At 43.4% G+C, this 21,467-nt stretch overlaps 1 protein-coding gene across 1 annotated transcript in view; it reads right to left on the bottom strand.

Moving 5' to 3' along the window:
• LOC143808125 (uncharacterized) overlaps window positions 1-21,467 on the bottom strand; it is a 118,606-nt gene that overhangs the window by 12,235 nt on the left and 84,904 nt on the right. Inside the window, exon 3 of the mRNA XM_077290478.1 lies at window positions 7,721-8,026. Coding sequence (XP_077146593.1) covers window positions 7,721-8,026 — 306 coding nt within the window. The remainder of the gene's footprint in view (window positions 1-7,720; window positions 8,027-21,467) is intronic.

Here is a 21,467-nt window from a genome sequence, read left to right as displayed (position 1 = left end):
ATTTTTTGGCATACATTTAGCCCACTTTATTATTTGGGCCTACTAACTGTCTGCCACTCATTACAGTTTTCCTCCACTGAACAAAGCAATGCCACCTGTGTAGTCCTGTTACCACATTTGAACTGCATTTAGCCTACTTTATTATTTGGGCCTACTAACTGTGTCTTCCACTCATTACAGTTTTCCTCCACTGAACAAAGCAATGCCACCTGTTTAGTCCTGTTACCAATTTTGAACTGAATTTAGCCTACTTTATTATTTGGGCCTATATCTGTGTTTCCTCCTCATCCTGCCCATTGCCCAGCCACTGCTAGATGAGTCTGCTGGTACATTGACCCAGACCACTACATTCCCCTTGCACTCTACACAGCCAGAATCTGACCCTGCTGAAAGTCAGGTTCCCCTTCCCGCATACTTTACCACCTTACATGGGTACAAAGAGGAAGGTGCAGATAAAAGTGCAGGTTCCTTCATCAGGTGGGGGGGGCATACTCGTTGGCGACGTCACTGGCACAGGGCCCCTCATAGTACGCAAAAGTGTCTCTGCCAGTGGGAGGCGCCACCCGCCGTCAAACACACCGCCGTACTATGAGGGGCCCTGTACCAGTGCCAACGAGTGGGCCCCTTCTGCTTGGTCAGGATCACAGCACTTGCAAAGTTGAAATACTTACCTCTCCCTGCTCCACCGCCGAGACGTATTCTGCATTTCCTGGGCCCACGAAAATCTTGAGCCAGCCCTACCCCCCACAACGTTAGCCAAATGACCCCCAGTTTTCAATGCCTAACTATTAATATAAAGTAAATTAAGATTGACAAGCTTAAGTAATAAGAATTGATGTTTTGGGCATTAAAATGGGCACTGTAGGTGTTTTCCTGTCCTCCACTCACTGCCGACTTTGATTCCCCATAGACTTGCATTGGGTTTCGTGTTTCAGTCGGCCCCCGACTTTTCGCAATAATCGGCCGATTTCACCCGACCCGACTTTTGACAAAGTCGGGTTTCGCGAAACCCGACTCGATCCGAAAAAAGTAAAAGTCGCTCAACTGTAGTGCAGAGGTCCTTAATCTGTGCCCACTCTGTAAATGTGATATACTGCAATGGCCCAGGCTACGCAACATGACATACTGCGTCAGGGCTCGTTGTTGTTGCCACAGTCGCTGCAACATATGCAGAGTGGAATTCCATTGTGTCGGCACATCTCATATCAACCTGTTAACTGGCATGGACAAAGACCTCTGTATTGATGCAAGTCGATGATCAGAGGAGTGGGACTGGCGGATATGAGCACACATCTTACATGCTTTCTGGAGCAGGTCACCCAGGCAAGGATAGTGGATGAGAAAACGCTGCACCACCAGGTTAAGGACATGAGCCATACAAGGCACATGTTTGAGCTTGCCTCACCGTAGGGCCGCCACAAAGTTTGCATCATTATCGGACACTGCCTTCCCTTGATGCAGGAACAGTGGATACAGCCAAATTCAAATTCAGCCTTGAGAGCTGTCCAAAATTCTTCAGATGTATGACTGCAATCTCCAAGGCATGTCAATTTTAAGACTGCCTGATCATATTGAGCCCTGACTGCGCAGTACGGAGGTGGTGGGCATTGGCTATGCACTGTTGGAACGAGTGTCTCCTGAAGGCAGAGGTTGAGGTCACAGGTGGAGGCCCTAGAGGAGATAGAGGAGGCAGAAGCAGGGGAGGAAGTGTTAAATGTAGAGGTTTGGCCTGCAAGCTTTGGGGATTCCAAGACTTGTGGAGCAGCACCTGTCTCCACAGCCACCAGAGTCACCCAGTGCCAAGTCAACGAGATGTAACACCCTTGGCCATACTTACTTGTCCAAGTGTCTGTGGTGAAATGCACCTTGGCCGACAGAGATTTTGTCAAGGAACATGTGATGTTGTCTGCTACATGCTGGTTGTCACGTCTTCAGATACTTACCTGTCGGGCCGGCGCGCTCCTGATGGTGTCCCTCGCTGTTTTCCGCCCGGGTTCTCAGGCTTGCGGCACTTCAGCGGCTCGCGCATGCGAAGATACGTTTCTTCTGCTGCTAAGGTTTCTGGGAGGTGTTGACCCGGTGGTTCTTCCCCAACATGGCGGCGCCCATTGGGTATTTCAGTCCGGCGTCTACTCAGGTAAGTGTTTCTATTGCGGTCATGTTAGCATTCTTGCTGGTGCTTTTCCTCGTACCCAGGCTCCCTGTCTCAGTTGTGTCTGCTTAGACTCTGCCATGCCTTTTCTGTTTCTCATTCATTCCTGTCCTGTGTCTCTGCCTTGTTTGTCCCTGTGTCCCAGCTGTGCCTGCCCAGTGTCTAGTCTTGTCTGTCACCTCCGCCCATACCTGCCAGTCATTACTATTTTCATTTTCCCTTTTTGCAGCATCATGCCGCTGTCGTCTCCGACACTCCTGGTTCCACCTGTCTTCCATATTCCCGTTTCTGGTTTTTTTCCGTTGCCTATCCACACTGTACATACTCCAGTTTCTACTCTCCCTTGTCCAGCCCTTAATCACCCTTTTGGCTCTGGAAGTTGTGGTTTCATCCCCCTTGGGTCTGTTCCAAACACTCCCTGTAGCTCTGTAGCCGCGACCCAGAGGGTCCACTTTTGTTTTTTTTTCCCCTGAACTCTAATACTATTGTAGCGCAGGCACAGCCTTCTTCAAAAAATAATGGCAACTGGGTAATTGATACAGGGGGACTGCAATGACCATCAGCTTTTGGAAACCATCGATATCCATCAGACGGAAAGGCAGCATTTCCGTGGCCAACAAATTGGAGATGGTGAAGTTCAACCTCTTAGCTTTGTCATGCGTAGGACAAAACAATCTTTTCTGTGACCACAACGGAAATATCGTAGGCTGGCTGCAGTTCTGTGAAAAGGCGGAATACGGTGAACCGGACAAACTGTTGGACAGTGAGACAGGTGCAGCCGGAGATGTCACTGTGGATTGAGAAACTTGGGGTGTGATCGTTCTCTGAGATCGTTCCAAAACAGCAGGCATGTCCGCTTTCATAACAGAAAAAGGCGTCCTCTCAGTCAGCATGACTCGATCGTGTAAAGAACCCGAGGTTCTACACTCAAAGACCTGTGTCTCAATAGTTGTCATGGTAACTGAGGAGGAGGAAGCAGCAGATGCGATTGATGGGGCGGCTGATGGTGTTTGATGTCCACTGGTTCCCATTTTTGTGCAGTGGGATTCCCACACTAAAGCATATTGATTGCGCATGTGAAGGTTCATGCATGCAGTAGTCAAATTATTGCAGTTTTTACTTCGACTCAGTTTTTTGCAAAGTTCGCAGCTTACGTGAGTTGGCTCATCCTTTGTAGTGTCAAAAAAGGCCCAGGCTAGGCATCCCTTGCCACCCCTTCAAGCTGCAGACCCACGGACACTGCTGGTCACAGGCACAGTTGTGGCAAAGGATGCATTGCTAATCGTGGCTGCATCACTACGTGTCTGCGTGTCTGGATGGTAAATTTTACAGCCACACTGGATACTATCTAGCTATACTATCTGACCGATATACAACCACCTATCTAACTAGCTAAAATGTGGGATACAGCAGGCTTTTCCACATTTAGCTACTGAAATAATATCATTTAGAATGCTATACTCATGCATGGAGCACAATGGAAGCTGTGCACAACACACTTGTAGGACATGTGCCCTGGAGGCTTTGTCTGAGAACCTCAGTAATGCCCCCCCCAAAAAAATCCAGAAGGTAAATTTTACAGCCACACTGGACACTATCTAGCTACACTATCTGACTGATAACTAATCGCCTAACTAAATAGGTGAAATCTTGATGCAAACAGTGCCAGTGTCAGGAGCAGCCTCTCTGCGCTGAATCAGTGACAAAATGGTGCTTGCTCAACATGTCCGCTATTTATATGGTAAGGGACATACATACATGTGCATGCATAAAGTTAGGGGAAAAAAATGACTGCTGTGCTGTGCTTCCAAGAACGCCGCACCTCTGTGCTCTGCAAACCCCTTTCCCTCATCAAACACGGGCCAAACGCTCATGATACACTACCATTATTGTTCCTAAAGTGAAGAAAATATTTTGGTGGCAACGCAAATATTTTCCCGCACATTTACCAAATGTTACCTTTTTCTACTGATTTTATAAAATTTTGCTCGGATTTACGATCACTAATTCGTATGTGCCATATTCGTGCCGAATTTATATTTGGCGATTGTTTTCCAAACAAATTCGCTCAACTCTACTCATAAAGAAACCACCGGAGACTAGACGGAGGTGGACATGGCTTGGGGATGGGTGGACCGTGAACTCCTGCAGCTTTTGTTTGTATTGCGGTGTAGATTCTAAACAAGAGTGATGTTGCTTTGAGAGGAAGGAGTTTAGATGTTTGTGTATGGGGTATTACTGTGAGGAGGGTGTGGCTTATATAGGGGAGGCAACTCTGGCTCTCCCTCTTTCTCTCATAGGATGGACAGGAGGAAACATTACCCGCCCTCCCACTCTGTTTATAATCTCTGTCTTAAAACTTGGTTTCCCATGGTTCCCTAGAGGTTTCCTCCACAGGGGGTTTTTCCTCTCCTGAGCGCTGTAGGATGACTCTTTGTGAGTCGGAGGTTTATCAAGTTTAGTCCCATTAATGCTTTTTCAGGGACTTCTAGTTTTTAAGTTTACAAAAAATGATTTAATTATAAAAAAAAGTGTCAAATGAGACTTGGACTTTATAACCCGTCACGGCTTTGCGGTTTAGGAGTAAGGTAGAAGTTGCACACAAGTTAAGGTGGACTCATCTTAACTAATAGAGGATGTAAAACCTTATGGTGGAGAGCAGGCTCGGCTTTAGTGGCCCGCCTCAAGGACGTTGTAATGGTAACATCAATAAGGGGTGGGCACAGTGGTTAAGCACAGGAGTGAGGATAATATGGTCATTGGTGCCCTCAAAGTTTACTGGCTCTGCTTGAATGGCAAGCCAGTGCGTGCCGCCCCTTTATGGCTGTCTGTCCTGGTGCTGTATGTCAGACAGCTGGGGATATCGCAGTACTTGTGAATCCCAATGTACTAGCACTCCACCTGACTCCTACTGTGATTATTTAATCCTGTGATTTGAATAAAAGCTGTGGCCATTTTGACAACCATAATAATGTGTTTTGTGTATTTATTTTAGTGCCTAGGTTTACAGTAGTTATGGTGGTTTTAAGATTGGGTGGGGTCCATCCCATATCCAAAAGTCAGTGGATTATACGTTGTCCACTTCAAAGCCTGTCACAGCTCCACTAGCTTTCTCAAAGTGTTCCTCAACTCCGACCACCATTTTTTTGTCAAAAATTCAGAACTTCTCTACATTCATAAAATCTTCCAAGAAGTTGAAACTCTCTTTGTCTAGTACAAACTTCTAAATCCTTTTCTTTTTTTCAATTTGTTTCTAAAAGAAAGGGGTTAACAGTCCTTTTAACTGTATGCCTATTCTTCCTGCGAAACTGTAGACAGCAGGAATGGAAAATAATCAAAAGTATGTGCAATCTTGTTATTTTTTTTTACTGTAGATCTATTGATATGGTTGCAAACTTTTTGAAATATTTCCTTTCAAGTTGACTAAAACTGAGGGCATTGATATATAAATGTATGCAAAGTACATTTCACAGTTGATTCCTCCATACAAAAATCGAATACCATTAAAATGTACCTTACAGATATAAAATCTAAACTGTTTAAAACACAGCAAACGAAAGCTAATAACGCCCTACCAGGCAATAAGTCAAAAACAGTAAATGGTGTGAGGGTAAACACCTACAACTAGGCTGTCGCTGATGTCTGATGCCATGAATCCACTGACACTGAATGTTCCATTTGCCTCCTGATGAACTCTTATTTTAGAAGTGATTCGCATTGAGGCTGCTTCAATATTTCTAATGGATTACAAATAAGCATTTGATTTAATTATTTTCAGAAATGGTGCATATTTTGAATATGAAAAAGTAGACATGTGCACAGCCATAAAGAGGTGCCAGAGTAGGTTCCCACACCGTAGTATATAGCAAAAACTCGGCACTCAACTTAACGAAAGACAGGTGATTTAATGGTGTCCACAAAATAACTAGTGGTGGATTCCACGTCCCACACAGGCACGGCACTTATGTCCTGATATTTTAAGGTATATCGCTTCATTTGGGGCTATACTGCCCACATACAGGCAGCGCTCACACACAAGTGTGATCTCATTCCACAATCCGCAATTCTGTGGGTCCACTCCCTCCCTCCCATTTATCAACTGTGACTGATGAAGGTCCGGATGTAGGACCAAAACGTTTCTGTTATTTTGTGGACACCATTAAATCACCTGTCTTACGTTAAGTTGAGTGCCGAGTGTTTGCTGTATACTATGGTGCATATTTTTGGCATAGTGCAATAATTTTTTAATGCTTAAGAGTTCCCCTAAGGGAGATACAATCATGGGGTACTGAGATCATACTTTATTTTGTGACAATAAATAAACTGAGGTACACTATCCGGAATATCTATGGCAATCATCACAAATAATATGTTTTTGGCACTTTAGGGCATAGTGCAATTATCTTGGCTATTTTTGAAAAATATAAGGCTACTTATATGATTATTGTAACAAGTATTTAGAGGTGGTGTGCTGCACCAGTAGACACTATCAAAGCAAGGACCCCTATTTTCTTTTGTGGCACTATAGCAATGCATCAGAATTGATTGCCCAGAAACCTTGTCTTCTATGTTCCTGTATTTGGGGTTTGTAATATTGCTTTATCATCTCAATAATTTAACCCACTCACCCCTTTAACTTACCCTTTCCCCCTATCTCCACTATTGCTTTTCTATGATTATACAGAGAGTTGGAAGGGAGAGTATCAAGGGGAAGTCAGGGTAAGCCACCACTGAGCAGGGGTGCCACTTTGGGTGCAAGATTAGGGAGCCAACCTCCGCAGCAAAGTAGGGACAATTGATTAGGAATACCAGAGGGTGAGTTAGGTTAGTTCAGACCCCATCGGCAATCCCCAAAGTAATTGAACTTACTTTTCTCTGGATATCTGATATTTAATTATTCCTACAGAATACTTAATTTTGGTTATGTAAATGGTACTGAGGTAACAGGCTCCATAGGTTTGTTGGAAAATTGGATGATTGGCCTTACACTGGGGCACTCTGCTTGGGTTCCATTGTATTGATCCTCCCTAACCCTTCTACTCCCCTACCTTTCCCTTAACACTTTTGTTCTTCATTGGGTACTGGTTACTCCTTCAGGGTTATTTAAAAAATAAAGGGACAAGTGTGGTATCTGAAGATTTGGGTTCTTTATGGCAATTGTCAATGGTCAGAGATTTCCAGGAATAATCTAGGGGAAGTCATCAGTGAGCAGGGGTGTCATTTTGTGTTCAAGATAGGGTGAAAACCTCCGCAGCAAGGAAAGGGTGAACTAAGGAGAATCAGGATTACCTACGACTTATCATGGTTTGCCCTCACACCATTTGCTGTTTTTGACTTATTTCCTGGTAGGGTGTTATTAGCTTTCATTTGCTGTGGTTTAAACAGTTTAAAATAAAAGGTATATTTTAAAGGTATTAGATTTTTTGTGAGCCCTCTGGTTACTAAAACCTTATTATCGATACTTAGTTTTTTTCCTTGATTCTACCATAGGTATCGATGTGATGGCCATAAAGGTCTGATTGGTGGGTGTTCCAGCTTTTAGACCCACCTATTTTTTTTTTTCCTTACCATCATTAGATACTGTAGTGAAATTTAAGGAGATCCTTTCATTGTTAGTAGACTCCTTTATGTAACAAGTAATTACTGGATAATGCTGAGACTGAGATTTAGACATGACAAATAAGCTTCGTAAACTCCCATCTGGATCGAGAGTTGTCCACCCATATTGTTCTGTCTCATTCAAGGTCCATTTAATCACATCCCAATTCTTTGTCCAGTTGAAAGAAATGCACAGCAAGACAATTGACTCTGGATTTTTTGGATTTTCTTCTACTGATGACAGTATTGACAAAGTAGGTTTCTCTGGATTAGTTTCTGAAACAGAAGATAGAAATTATTCAAGGATAGTGTTCCTAAAATATCTCCTTCATTTTTTATTTTGCGGGACACCCTGAGCTAACATAAAACTCATGGTTCCCAAAGTCTGCACCACAACTTCCAACTATCATATCTTCTTATATGACTGAAGGGTCTCCAAATGACCTAAGTTACAAGATGCAACTTCTACCTCTGAACCCCTATAATTATGCCCTTGTAGATTGCCCAATGACAATGTGATCACTTTGATTTCAACATTTTTACCAAGGAAACAATTTAGCTTGGTATCCCTACACTACAACACAACATAACATATAGCTCTGGAAAAAATTAAGAGACCACTGCAAAATGTTCATGTTGCCTGATTTTTCTCTTTATAGGTATATTTTTGAGTAAAATGTAAATGTTTCTATTAGTCTATAAACTTTTGACTACATGTTTCCGAATTTCCAAGCAATAAATTTTGTATTTTTTCTAACAAAAAAATGTTAAAAATAAAAAAAACTGTGCTTTCAGACCCCAAATAATGCAAAGAAAACAAGTTCATAATCATTTAGAAACAACAATACTAATGTTTTAACTCAGGAAGAGTTCAAAAATCAATATTTTGTGGAATAACCATGATTTTTAATCACAGCTTTCATGAATCTTGGCATGCTTTCCACCGGTCTTTCACACTACTTCTGACAAAAAAATGTAAGCAGTTCTTTTTTGTTTGATGGCTTGTGACTATCCATCATCCTCTTGATTACATTCCAGAGGTTTTCAATTGGGTTCAGGTCTGGAGATTCGGTTGTCCATGACAGGTTTTTGATGTGGTGGTTTCTTAATTTATGCCAGAGCTGTATATAACCCTCTATATGCTGAAATAGAAGGAACATGGATTTGTAGCTTAGCAGCCCAATCATAAACCCACCTAGCCCTGCTACCATTTGATATTGGTTCTGCCCTCTGTGGAAAGGGACCAGGGCCGGACTGGCCATCTGTCAATTCTGGCAAATGCCAGAGGGGTCTGTCTGGTCATGGGCTGCCTTGTCTGTTACGTTCTTAACAGAATTGGTGTTGTCAAGATACCCATACTGTTAAGAGTTGTGATGGAGCATAAAGTTGCTGACTCTGTCACTTACCCCAGCCGGCCACGGGTATCCTTAGAAATATTGGTCTTGTAGAAAATCTTCCTTTCCTCCATCCAGGGTAATATTAGTAATATATCCCATCTGGTTCATGGGGATGGGGAGAACATGGGCCTGTGTGATTTCAAATACCAGGACTGAATTTCAGCCCCAGTCCGTACCTAAAGGGGACCCTGGTGCCAAAATAGTATATAATAAAGCCTTCCCATAACAAAAGATGAGTGAACTGATTTACTGTGAATCAAATTTGTGTAGAATTTGTAGGAATTCAGTGAATCCGACCAAATTAATACTTGCAGAAGACTGCATCTGCCAAAGAAGGATCACATATTTTCTACCAAGGTTTTCCATAATGTTTTAAAGCTATCGCATCACATGGCATATTAAAATCAGAAAGTACTATCATAGTCAGCATGAAAGCAGAGGGAGGGAATGAAGCAGCCAACTCATAGTTAATCTGAATAGAAAGATGATGTCAGAGCTCACAAATTGGCCATAGAAGTAGGGAGAGAAAGCCTTAAAACACTGAAGAAACTGTACAGATAGTATGACAGTACAGCAGTTATGAAGATTAGTGTGTACAACAAAACAAAATATTTCATTATACAGTTTTTTTTTTAGTGCTATTAAAGGATTTTTAATTCTCTAGAATAAATTTTGAATTTCCTAGGAAAATTTGGAGAATTTCCATTAAAAAAGTGTTCATTTGTAGTCTTAAGATTTTCCATCTGGTGCTAGTAGTGACCCAACCACAGGGGCACATGAACCTCTATGACATTGGCTGAACACAACATAAACCTGCCATTTATTGTGGGACAGAAACATTTCAAATCATTTTATTGAACTCAGTGGACTGTCTATTAATTTTATGAGCCTACACTAGCATCTCCTAGAAGAAGAGCCATTCTTTGCAGGATCACTCCACTGTAATGGTACTTATTGACGTGGGACATTATTACTGCATCGCGATTGTCCATGCAGAAAGGCTGTGCGCGCATGATCTCTGCCGAGTGTCAGCTGATTCTTACAGCTGACACCTGGCACTCAGTGATAGGAGCGGTTGTGCAAAGCTCTTGTCACATTAACCCCCTAAATGCTGTGATCACATTCGATCACAGCATTTAGGGGGTTAAAGTGTCATGAGCAGGCAGAGGCATGACAGCTCCTCTGTCCTTGGATCGGAGACCACGTGGGGTCCCGATCATTGCCATGGTGACCTGATGTTGTCATGATGACATCCAGGTCAATAGAGCTAGGAAAGTTGCTTGATCATGTGCAATGCATGATCACCAACTTTCTCTGTCAGTGCAGAGCTGACAGTTTGCATAGTATGGGGATGCTGCTGCATCCCCATGCTATACAAGCGATCAGCCTGCAAAAAAATGATAGTCCCATAGTGGGACAAAGTAAAAAAAAAAGGTTTTAAAAAAATTGCAAAAATATGTATAGTGATGGGTGAGCACTAAAATGCTCGGGTGCTCGTTGCTTGGGTTGAGCAAATTGGAATGCTCGGGTGCTCGACCCGAGCAACGAGCCCAATGTAAGGCCATGAGAAACTTGAGCATTTTTCCGGTGGCACCCCCAGCGGTCTACAGAGTGACTAGAAATTGTGGAAATCAATGGGAACATTGCTCAAATGACATGGGAACAGCATGGGAAAGACACCCGGAAGCATTTCTGACTCCCAGGTCACTGCTATGAACAATGTTGTCAGAGTCTTACACCATTTTTACAGACTCACAGTAAAACATACAAACACAAAATCAAAATGGATTTTCCTGGGAAATATTTTAACCCCTTAAGCCCCGAGGGTGGTTTGCACGTTAATGACCAGACCAATTTTTACAATTCTGACCACTGTCCCTTTATGAGGTTATAACTCTGGAACGCTTTAACTGATCTTGGCGATTCTGACACTGTTTTCTCGTGAGATATTGTACTTCATGTTAGTGGTAACATTTATTTGATATAACTTGTATTTATTTGTGAAAAAAATGGAAACTTGGCAAAACTTTTGAAAATTTCACAATTTTCCAACTTTGAATTTTTATGCCCTTAAATCACAGAGATATGTCACACAAAATACTTCATAAGTAACATTTGCCACATGTCTACTTTACATCAGCACAATTTTGGAACCAACATTTTTTTTTGTTAGGGAGTTATAAGGGTTAAAAGTTGACCAGCAATTTCTCGTTTTTACAAGACCATTTTTTTTTAGGGACCACATCTCATTTGAAGTCATTTTGAGGGGTCTATATGACAGAAAATACCCAAGTGTGACACCATTCTAAAAACTGCACCCCTCAAGGTGCTCAAAACCACATTCAAGAAGTATATTAACCCTTCAGGTGTTTCACAGGAATTTTTGGAATGTTTAAATAAAAATGAACATTTACCTTTTTTTCACACAAAATTTACTTCAGCTCCAATTTGTTTTATTTTACCAAGGGTAACAGGAGAAATTGGACCCCAAAAGATGTTGTACTATTTGTCCTGAGTATGCCGATACTCCATATGTGGGGGTAAACCACTTTTTGGGCACATGACAGAGCTCGGAAGCGAAGGAGCGCCATTTGACTTTTCAATGCAAAATTAACTGGAATTGAGATGGGACGCCATGTTGGGTTTGGAGAGCCCCTGATGTGCCTAAACATTGAAACCCCCCACAAGTGACAGCATTTTGGAAAGAAGACCCCTTAAGGAACTTATCTAGGTGTGTGGTGAGCACTTTGACCCACCAAGTGCTTCACAGAAGTTTATAATGAAGAGCCGTAAAAATAAAAAATCATATTTTTTCACAAAAATGATCTTTTCGCCCCCAATTTTTTATTTTCCCAAGGGTAAGAGAAGAAATTGGACCCCAAAAATTGTTGTGCAATTTGTCCTGAGTACGCTGATACCCCATATGTGGGTCTAAACCATTGTTTGGGTGCATGGTAGAGCTCGGAAGGGAAGGAGCGCCATTTGACTTTTCAATGAAAAATTGACTGGAATTGAGATGGGACGCCATGTTGCATTTGGAAAGCCCCTGATGTGCCTAAACATTGAAACCCCCCCACAAGTGACACCATTTTGGAAAGTAGACCCCTTAAGGAACTTATCTAGATGTGTGGTGAGCACTTTGACCCAACAAGTGCTTCACAGAAGTTTATAATGAAGAGCCGTAAAAATAAAAAATCATATTTTTTCACAAAAATGATCTTTTCGCCCCCAATTTTTTATTTTCCCAAGGGTAAGAGAAGAAATTGGACCCCAAAAATTGTTGTGCAATTTGTCCTGAGTACGCTGATACCCCATATGTGGGTCTAAACCATTGTTTGGGTGCATGGTAGAGCTCGGAAGGGAAGGAGCGCCATTTGACTTTTCAATGAAAAATTGACTGGAATTGAGATGGGACGCCATGTTGCATTTGGAAAGCCCCTGATGTGCCTAAACATTGAAACCCCCCACAAGTGACACCATTTTGGAAAGTAGACCCCTTAAGGAACTTATCTAGATGTGTGGTGAGCACTTTGACCCAACAAGTGCTTCACAGAAGTTTATAATGCAGAGCCGTAAAAATACAAAATCATATTCTTTCACAAAAATGATCTTTTCGCCCCCAATTTTTTATTTTCCCAAGGGTAGGAGAAGAAATTAGACAACAAATGTTGTTGTGCAATTTGTCCTGAGTACAACGATACCCCATATATGGGGGTAAACCACTGTTTGGGCGCATAGCAGAGCTCGGAAGGGAAGGAGCGCCATTTGACTTTTCAATGCAAAATTGACTGGAATTGAGATGGGACACCATGTCGCGTTTGGAGAGCCCCTGATGTGCCTAAACATTAAAACCCCCCACAAGTGACACCATTTTGGAAAGTAGATCCCCTAAGGAACTTATCTTGATGTGATTTGAGAGCTTTGAACCCCCAAGTGTTTCACTACAGTTTATAACGCAGAGCCATGAAAATAAAAATTCCTTTTTTTTTTTTCAGAAAAATGATTTTTTAGCCCCCAGTTTTGTATTTTCACAAGGGTAACAGGATAAATTGGACTCCCAAACTTGTTGTCCAATTTGTCCTGAGTACGCTGATACCCCATATGTGGGGGGGAACCACTGTTTGGGCGCATGGCAGAGCTCGGAAGGGAAGGAGCGCCATTTGGAATGCAGACTTAGATGGATTGGTCTGCAGGCGTCACGTTGCATTTGCAGAGACCCTGATGTACCCAAACAGTACAACCCCCCCACAAGTGACCCCATATTGGAAACTAGACCTCCCGAGGAACTTATCTAGATGTGTTCTGAGAGCTTTGAACCCCCAAGTGTTTCTCTACAGTTTATAACGCAGAGCCGTGAAAATAAAAAAATTTTTTTTTCAGAAAAATGATTTTTTAGCCCCCAGTTTTGTATTTTCACAAGGGTAACAGGATAAATTGGACTCCAAAAGTTGTTTTCCAATTTGTCCTGAGTACGCTGATACCCCATATGTGGGGGGGAACCACTGTTTGGGCGCATGGCAGAGCTCGGAAGGGAAGGAGCGCCATTTGGAATGCAGACTTAGATGGATTGGTCTGCAGGCGTCACGTTGCATTTGCAGAGCCCCTGATGTACCCAAACAGTACAACCGCCCCACACGTGACCCCATATTGGAAACTAGACCTCCCGAGGAACTTATCTAGATGTGTTTTGAGAGCTTTGAACCCCCAAGTGTTTCACTACAGTTTATAATGCAGAGCCGTGAAACTAAAAATTCTTTTTTTTTTTTCAGAAAAATGATTTTTTAGCCCCCAGTTTTATATTTTCACAAGGGTAACAGGATAAATTGTACCCCAAAAGTTGTTGTCCAATTTGTCCTGAGTACGCTGATACCCCATATGTGGGGGGGAACCACTGTTTGGGCGCATGGCAGAGCTCGGAATGGAAGGAGCGCCATTTGGAATGCTGACTTAGATGGATTGGTCTGCAGGCGTCATGTTGCATTTGCAGAGCCCCTGATGTACTCAAACAGTATAAACCCACCATAAGTGACCGCATATTGGAAACTAGACCTCCCAAGAAACTTATCTAGATGTGTTGTGAGAACTTTGAACCCCCAAGTGTTTCACTACAGTTTATAACGCAGAGCCGTGAAAATAAAAAATCTTTTTTTTTTCCCACAAAAATGAATTTTAGCCCCCCCAAATTTATATTTTCCCAAGGGTAACAAGAGAACTTGGACCCCAAAAGTTGTTGTCCAATTTGTCCCGAGTACGCTTATGCCTCATTTGTTGGGGTAAACCCCTGTTTGGGCGCACGGGAAAGCTTGGAAGGGAAGGAGCACTGTTTTACTTTTTCAATACAGAATTGGCTGGAATTGAAATCGGACACCATGTCGCGTTTGGAGAGCCCCTGATGTGCCTGAACAGTGGAAACTCCCCAATTCTACCTGAAACTAATCCAAACACACCCCTAACCCTAATCCCAACTGAAACCCTTACCATATCCCTAACCCTGACACACCCCTAATTCTAATCCCAACCCTAATCCCAACCGTAAATGTAATCCAAACCCTAACTTTAGCCCCAACCCTAACCCTAACTTTAGCCCCACCCTAACTTTAGCTCCAACTCTAGCCCCAATCCTAACCCTAGCCCTAACCCTAACCCTAACCCTAGCCCTAACACTAGCCCTAACCCTAGCCCTAACCCTAGCCATAACCCTAGCCCTAACCCTAGCCATAACCCTAACCCTAACCCTAGCCCTAACCCTAACCCTAGCCCTAATGGGAAAATGGAAATAAATACATTTTTTTAATTTTATTATTTTTCCCTAACTAAGTGGGTGATGAAGGGGGGTTTGATTTACTTTTATAGCGTTTTTTATATCGGATTTTTATGATTGGCAGCTGTCACACACTAAAAGACGCTTTTTATAGCAAAAAAGTTTTTGCGTCTCCACATTTTGAGACCTATAATTTTTCCGTATTTTGGTCCACAGAGTCATGTGAGGTCTTGTTTTTTGCGGGACGAGTTGACGTTTTTATTGGTAACATTTTCGGACATGTGACAGTTTTTGATCACTTTTTATTCCGATTTTTGTGAGGCAGAATTACCAAAAACCAGCTATTCATGAATTTCTTTTGGGGGAGGCGTTTATACCGTTCCGCGTTTGGTAAAATTGATAAAGCAGTTTTATTCGTCGGGTCAGTACGATTACAGCGATATCTCATTTATATAATTTTTTTATGTTTTGGCGCTTTTATACGATAAAAGCTATTTTATAGAAAAAATAATTATTTTGGCATCGCTTTATTCTGAGGACTACAACTTTTTTATTTTTTTGGTTATGATGCTATATGGTGGCTCGTTTTTTGCGGGACAAGATGACGTGTTCAGCTGTACCATGGTTATTTATATCCATCTTTTTGATCACGTGTTATTTCACTTTTTGTTTGGCGGTATGATAATAAAGCGTTGTTTATTGGCTCGTTTTTTTTTTTTTTCTTACGGTGTTCACTGAAGGGGTTAACTAGTGGGACAGTTTTATAGGTTGGGTCGTTACGGACGTGGCAATTCTAAATATGTGTACTTTTATTGTTTTTTTTTTTTTTTAGATAAAGAAATGTATTTATGGGAATAATATTTTTTTTTCTTCTTTATTTAGGAATTTTTTTTTTTTTTTACATATGTGGAAATTTTTTTTTTTACTTTTTTACTTTGTCCCAGGGGGGGACATCACAGATCGCCAATCTGATAGTTTGCATAGCACTCTATCAGATCGGCGATCTCACTCACATCGCTGCAGGCTGCAGCTTTCATCTGCAGCCTGCTCCGGACCCGGAAGTACTCCCTGCAGGACCCGGATGCAGCCCCGCGGCCATTTTGGATCCGGGGCCTGCAGGGAGGAGACGCTCGGTACAAGGTGAGTACATTCCCTTGTACCGATCGTCTCAGGGAAGCCCGCAGGGAGCCCCCTCCCTGCGCGATGCTTCCCTGTACCTCCGGTACACCGCAATCATGTTTGATCGCGGTGTGCCGGGGGTTAATGTGCCGGGGGCGGTCCGTGACCGCTCCTGGCACATAGTGCCGGATGTCAGCTGCGATAGGCAGCTGACACCTGGCCGCGATCGGCCGCGCTTCCCCCGTGAGCGCGGCCGATCGGCTATGACGTACTATCCCGTCACTGGGAATTAAGTCCCAGGTCACCTTGACGGGATAGTATGTCATATGGGATTAAGGGGTTAAGGTAGGAACAACATTTCCAGGGTAATGACTTGTATATAAGGCAAAATAAATAACCAAAAACAAAAATGATCTTCCACATCTTGGGCTATGTTCACTCGCAGTGTTTTTCATGTGAAGCGCCCGCCAGGGCCTACTCGGTACCAGGTCCGGTCACCATTAACCCCTTTACCCCCAAGGGTGTGGTTTGCACGTTAATGACCCGGCCAATTTTTACAATTCTGACCATTGTCCTTTTATGATGTTATAACTCTGGAACGCTTCAATGGATCCCTGTGATTCTGACATTATTTTCTCGTGACATATTGTACTTCATGTTGGTGGTAAAAATTTCTTCGATATAACTTGCATTTATTTGTGTAAAAATGAAAATTTGGCAAACATTTTGAAAATTTTGCAATTTTCAAATTTTGAACTTTTATTCTGTTAAGCCAGAGAGTTGACACAAAATAGTTAATAGATAACATTTCCCACATGTTCACTTTACATCAGCCCAATTTTGGAAACAACATTTTTTTTGCTAGGAAGTTATAAGGGTTAAAACTGGACCAGCGATTTCTCATTTTTACAACAAAATTTACAAAAGCATTTTTTTTAGGGACCACCTCACATTTGAAGTCACTGTGAGGGGTCTATATAGCAGAAAATACCAAAAAGTGACACCATTCTGAAAATTTCACCCCTCAAGGTACTCAAAACCACATTCAAGAAGTTTATTAACCCTTCAGGTGTTTCACAGGCGCCGAAGGAATGTGGAAGGAAAAAATGAACATTTTACTTTTCAGTCACAAAAATGATCTTTCAGCAATAATTTTTTTTATTTTCCCAAGAGTAAAAAGAAAAAAAGGACCTTAAAAGTTGTCCAATTTGTCCTGAGTATGCTGTACCCCACATGTGGGGGGGGACCACTTTTTGAGCGCATGGCAAGGCTCAGAAGGAAAGGAGCGCCGACATTTTCAAGCTAAAATTGGCTGGAATTGAGATCGGACACCATGTCGTGTTTGGCGAGCCCCTGATATGCCTAAACAGTGGAAACCCCCCACAAGTGACCCCGTTTTGGAAACTAGACCGCCTAAGGAACTTGTCTAGATGTGTGTTGAGCACGTTGAACTCTCAAGTGCTTCACAGAAGTTTATAATGCCCGGGCGTGAAAATAAAAAATCCTATTTTTTCCACAAACATAATCGTTTAGTCCCCAATTTTTTATTTTCCCAAGGGTAACAGGAGAAATTGGACCCCAAAAGTTGTTGTCCAATTTGTCCTGAGTACGCTGACTGATACCCTATATGTGGGGGGGAAACTGTTTGGGCGCACGGCAGAGCTCAGAAGCAAAGCAGCGCCATTTGACATTTTCAAGCTAAAATTGGCTGGAATTGAGATCGGACACCATGTCGTGTTTGGCGAGCCCCTGATGTGCCTAAACAGGGGAAACCTACCACAAGTGACCCCATTTTGGAAACTAGACCCCCTAAGGAACTTGTCTAGATGTGTGTTGAGCACTTTGTAACGCCCGGGCTTGAAAATAAAAAATCCTATTTTTTTGACAAACATGATCGTTTAGTCCCCAATTCTTTATTTTCCCAAGGGTAACAGGAGAAATTGGACCCCAAAAGTTGTTGTAGAGAAAACTACTGTTTGGACACACTTCGGGGCTTGGAAGTGAAGTAGTGACGTTTTGGAATGCAGACTTTGATGGAATGGTCTGGGGGCATCATGTTCTGTTTGGTGAGCCCCTGATGTGCCTAAACAGTAAAAAAAAACAACAAAAGTGACATCATTTTGGAACCTAGACCCCCAAGGAACTTACCTAGATGTGCCCCCTCTTTGGAACTAATCTACTGGTTCCTGTAAAATAAATTAGTAGTGCGTGGAGGTGTGGTACAATTTAAAGCAATCCTTCATACACAGGCCAGGTTTGTCGGGGCAGGTGTCGCATTGATAGATGGTGTCCTTGCGTATTCCTCTTTTGTAGCAGACTTGGCATCTTTTTGCGGCTTACCTTTTCTTCCAGTTGGCGGAACCCCCCCTCGTAAAATGCTGACCTGGTACGATACGAGCACCCTCAGTTAGAAGTACTGGGGGCCGCTCCTTCCCTCGTGCCAAATATCAGGGCCTTAACCTCTACCTCCTGGGACTGAAGGTACGATGTATCAGTTTGGCGTGCACATCGTGACAGCACGAAATTGTTGAGCATTGCCATTTGTACTATGTACATTGACAGCATTTTGTACCACACCTTGGCCTTTCTCAAAGCACTGTACGGTTGGAGGAGTTGATCGGAGAGATCCACGCCCCCCATGTTTTTGTTGTACCCCAGTGCACAGTCCGGTTTGCTGACCTGTGTAGAGGTACCTCGTAAAGTACTGAGGGCGCTGCCATCACCGTGTATGGTGGTCAAGAGAAGGACATTCCTGTATGGTGGTCAAGAGAAGGACATTCCTCTTGTCCTTGTACTTGACCGCCAGCAGGTGGTGGCTACATTGGGCTCTGCTCTCACCTTTTCTGAGCATCTGCCCAAGTAGCATCTTCTGGAGGCCTCTCTGATTTTTGCAGACAGTACCGCAGGCTGCGGTACCTCGCGCAGAGAGGGATTTGTAGAGTGGGATGCTGTAATAAAAGTTATCGGCATAGAGGTGATAACCTTTATCCAGCAGTGGGTGCACCAAATCCCAAACAATTTTCCCACTCACTCCCAGGACAGGGGGACACTCAGGGGGTTCAATCCTGGTGTCCTTCCCTTCATAGACTCTAAAGCTGTAGGTGTATCCTGAGGTACTCTCACACAGTTTGTAGAGTTTGATTCCGTACCTGGCCCTCTTTTTGGGCAGGTATTGATGGAATCTGAGCTGCACCTTAAAATGAACCAAGGACTCATCCACGCAGATGTCCCTTTGGGGCACATACACTTCAGCAAACTTTTTGCTGAAGTGTTCGATGACTGGCTGAACTTTGAACAGACGGTCAAAGTTGGGGTTATCTCATGCGGGATGCTGTGCATTATTGGAATAAGGCAGGAACGTATGGATGGCCTCAAAACGCGTCCGGACCATGACCATTCGGAACACTGGAGTGTTATATAAAATATCAACACTCCAATATTGCCGAATTTCTGGCTTCTTTAGGATCCCCATATGAAGGACCAGGCCCCAAAACTGCATCATTTCAACTGCTTCTACAGGAGACCAGTTAGAAAATGATGAACTGGGGTTTTGCTCTAAAAATTGCCGAGCATACAAATTAGTTTGCTCCACCATGAGGTTAACAAAATCCTCAGAGAAAACGACTTTGAAAAAGTCTATTTCTGTGAGGCCGGTGGTGTCAAACTTGATTCCTGATTCTGCCACAAAATCAGGAATCAGTGGCTCATAATTTTCAGGGGGTGAGGTCCATACGGGGTCTGAAGAGGGGCGTGCTTGTTCATCTTCAGGAGTGGGCGCTGCTTCATCTTCATGAATGGTGGGCGCTGCTTCTGTACTGCGACGTCTGCGTGGCGGTTCCGCAGGACCCGTGGAGGAAGATGAGGAGGAGGAAGTGGATGAAGAATCTGAAGAGTAAAGGAATGTGGGATTCTCTCCCTCGCTATCAGTGTCGGAGGCAATGAAAGAATATGCCTCCTCCAATAAATAGCGCTGTTGGGACGAACGTGACGTGCGGGACATTTTTGTGTGAATATGGTGCTTGGGCGTACTTTATTTATAACTGTATGTGTGTGTGTAGGGGGATAGTGATTGGTGCAAATTTGTCTAAAAAAGAAAAAGCTGAAAGAAAAAAGCAAATAGGGAGAAAAAAAATGCCTGTGAAAAGAAGTCTAAAACAGCAGGCCCTAGCGCTGATAAGTGAACCGCGTCACTTATCAAAGTTTGACGGCTGCTGGGTGTGCGCATGGGGATGTGAAAAAAAGTAAAACAGCAGGCACGAGAGATCTGATAAGTGAACCACGTCACTTATCAAAGTTCGGCAGCAGCTGGGTGTGCGCACGGGTATGTGAAAAAAAAAAAGTAAAACGGCAGGCACGAGAGTTCTGATAAGTGAACCGCGTCACTTATCAAAGTTCAGCTGCTACTGGGTGTGCGAACAGGGATGTGAAAAAAAAACAGCAGGCAAAAAAACAGCTCCGATCCTAGGCAGGTCACCGGCAGGTCTGGCTGCAGGCTCTGGCGTAGGATCGGTGCTGTAATAGTTTCCGACGGGCGCAATCGATTTTATTGGCGCAATCGATGTGATCATCGATCGCGCCAATCCGGGGGGTTTGGGCCAATGCCTGGCTTTGCTAGGCACTAGCCTAGGATCGAGTTCATCAGTTTCTTTACCTGTTTACTGGTGATTCAAGGCCACAGTCCAGGGTACCGGTAACAGGTGTATAGGCAAGGTCCAGTCGGTATGGAAGCGATTATAGATCCCCCTTTACAGGTTAGGTTGTAAGCATTCCTTCTTGCGCTGTAACGTGAGTTTCTTGCTGCCTTAGGCCTCACACAAGGTTCTCTCTTTTCCTGTCCTAAGACAGTACCCGCATGGTAGGCAACGCAAGCCTTTTTACAGTGGTCTCTCAGATGACTCCGGGCTCTGTATGTTGCTGTACCTTCGGGTGTGGGTGCGGACAGTCGACCTTAAATCTTCTGCCCTCTGGTTCTGCTGTGGGACATACAGTTCCACACAGCCTCGGGCTCCTGGTTCCTGCACTCCAGTGTGGAAGGAGCTCAATCGCAGCTCTCTTCCAGCTCCTTACTACTCCTGTGCTTCTTCCCTCTGGAATGTTTTACAACTGCAACGCTGTCTGCTTCTCTTCTCTGGCCTAGAGCTGTAGAATACGTAGCTGCACAGCTCTAGCTTTCCTGTTCACTCTCCTCTTCCAGACTATACTCTCTGACTGTCTGCCACAAACTCCCTCAAAACTGGACTAACTCCTCCTCCAAGCCAGAATATATATGTCTAGGGAAGCTCCCCTGAAACCGAGTCTAGAGCTCCCCATTCTGGCCAGGAATCAGAATATGTTGCATGTAAGTACCACCTGTTAAAGGGATCCTCCTCCCTTCTAGGCATGGTATCACCCTCCCCGAAAGGCAACACCACTGTAACAACCGGTTTCCTGGGGTGGTACA

This window comes from Ranitomeya variabilis, chromosome 1 (assembly GCF_051348905.1).
Source record: "Ranitomeya variabilis isolate aRanVar5 chromosome 1, aRanVar5.hap1, whole genome shotgun sequence".
NCBI classification, from domain to species: Eukaryota; Metazoa; Chordata; class Amphibia; order Anura; family Dendrobatidae; genus Ranitomeya; species Ranitomeya variabilis.
Note: the sequence above shows the minus strand (reverse complement) of the source record. Positions and strands in the feature narration are given on the sequence as shown.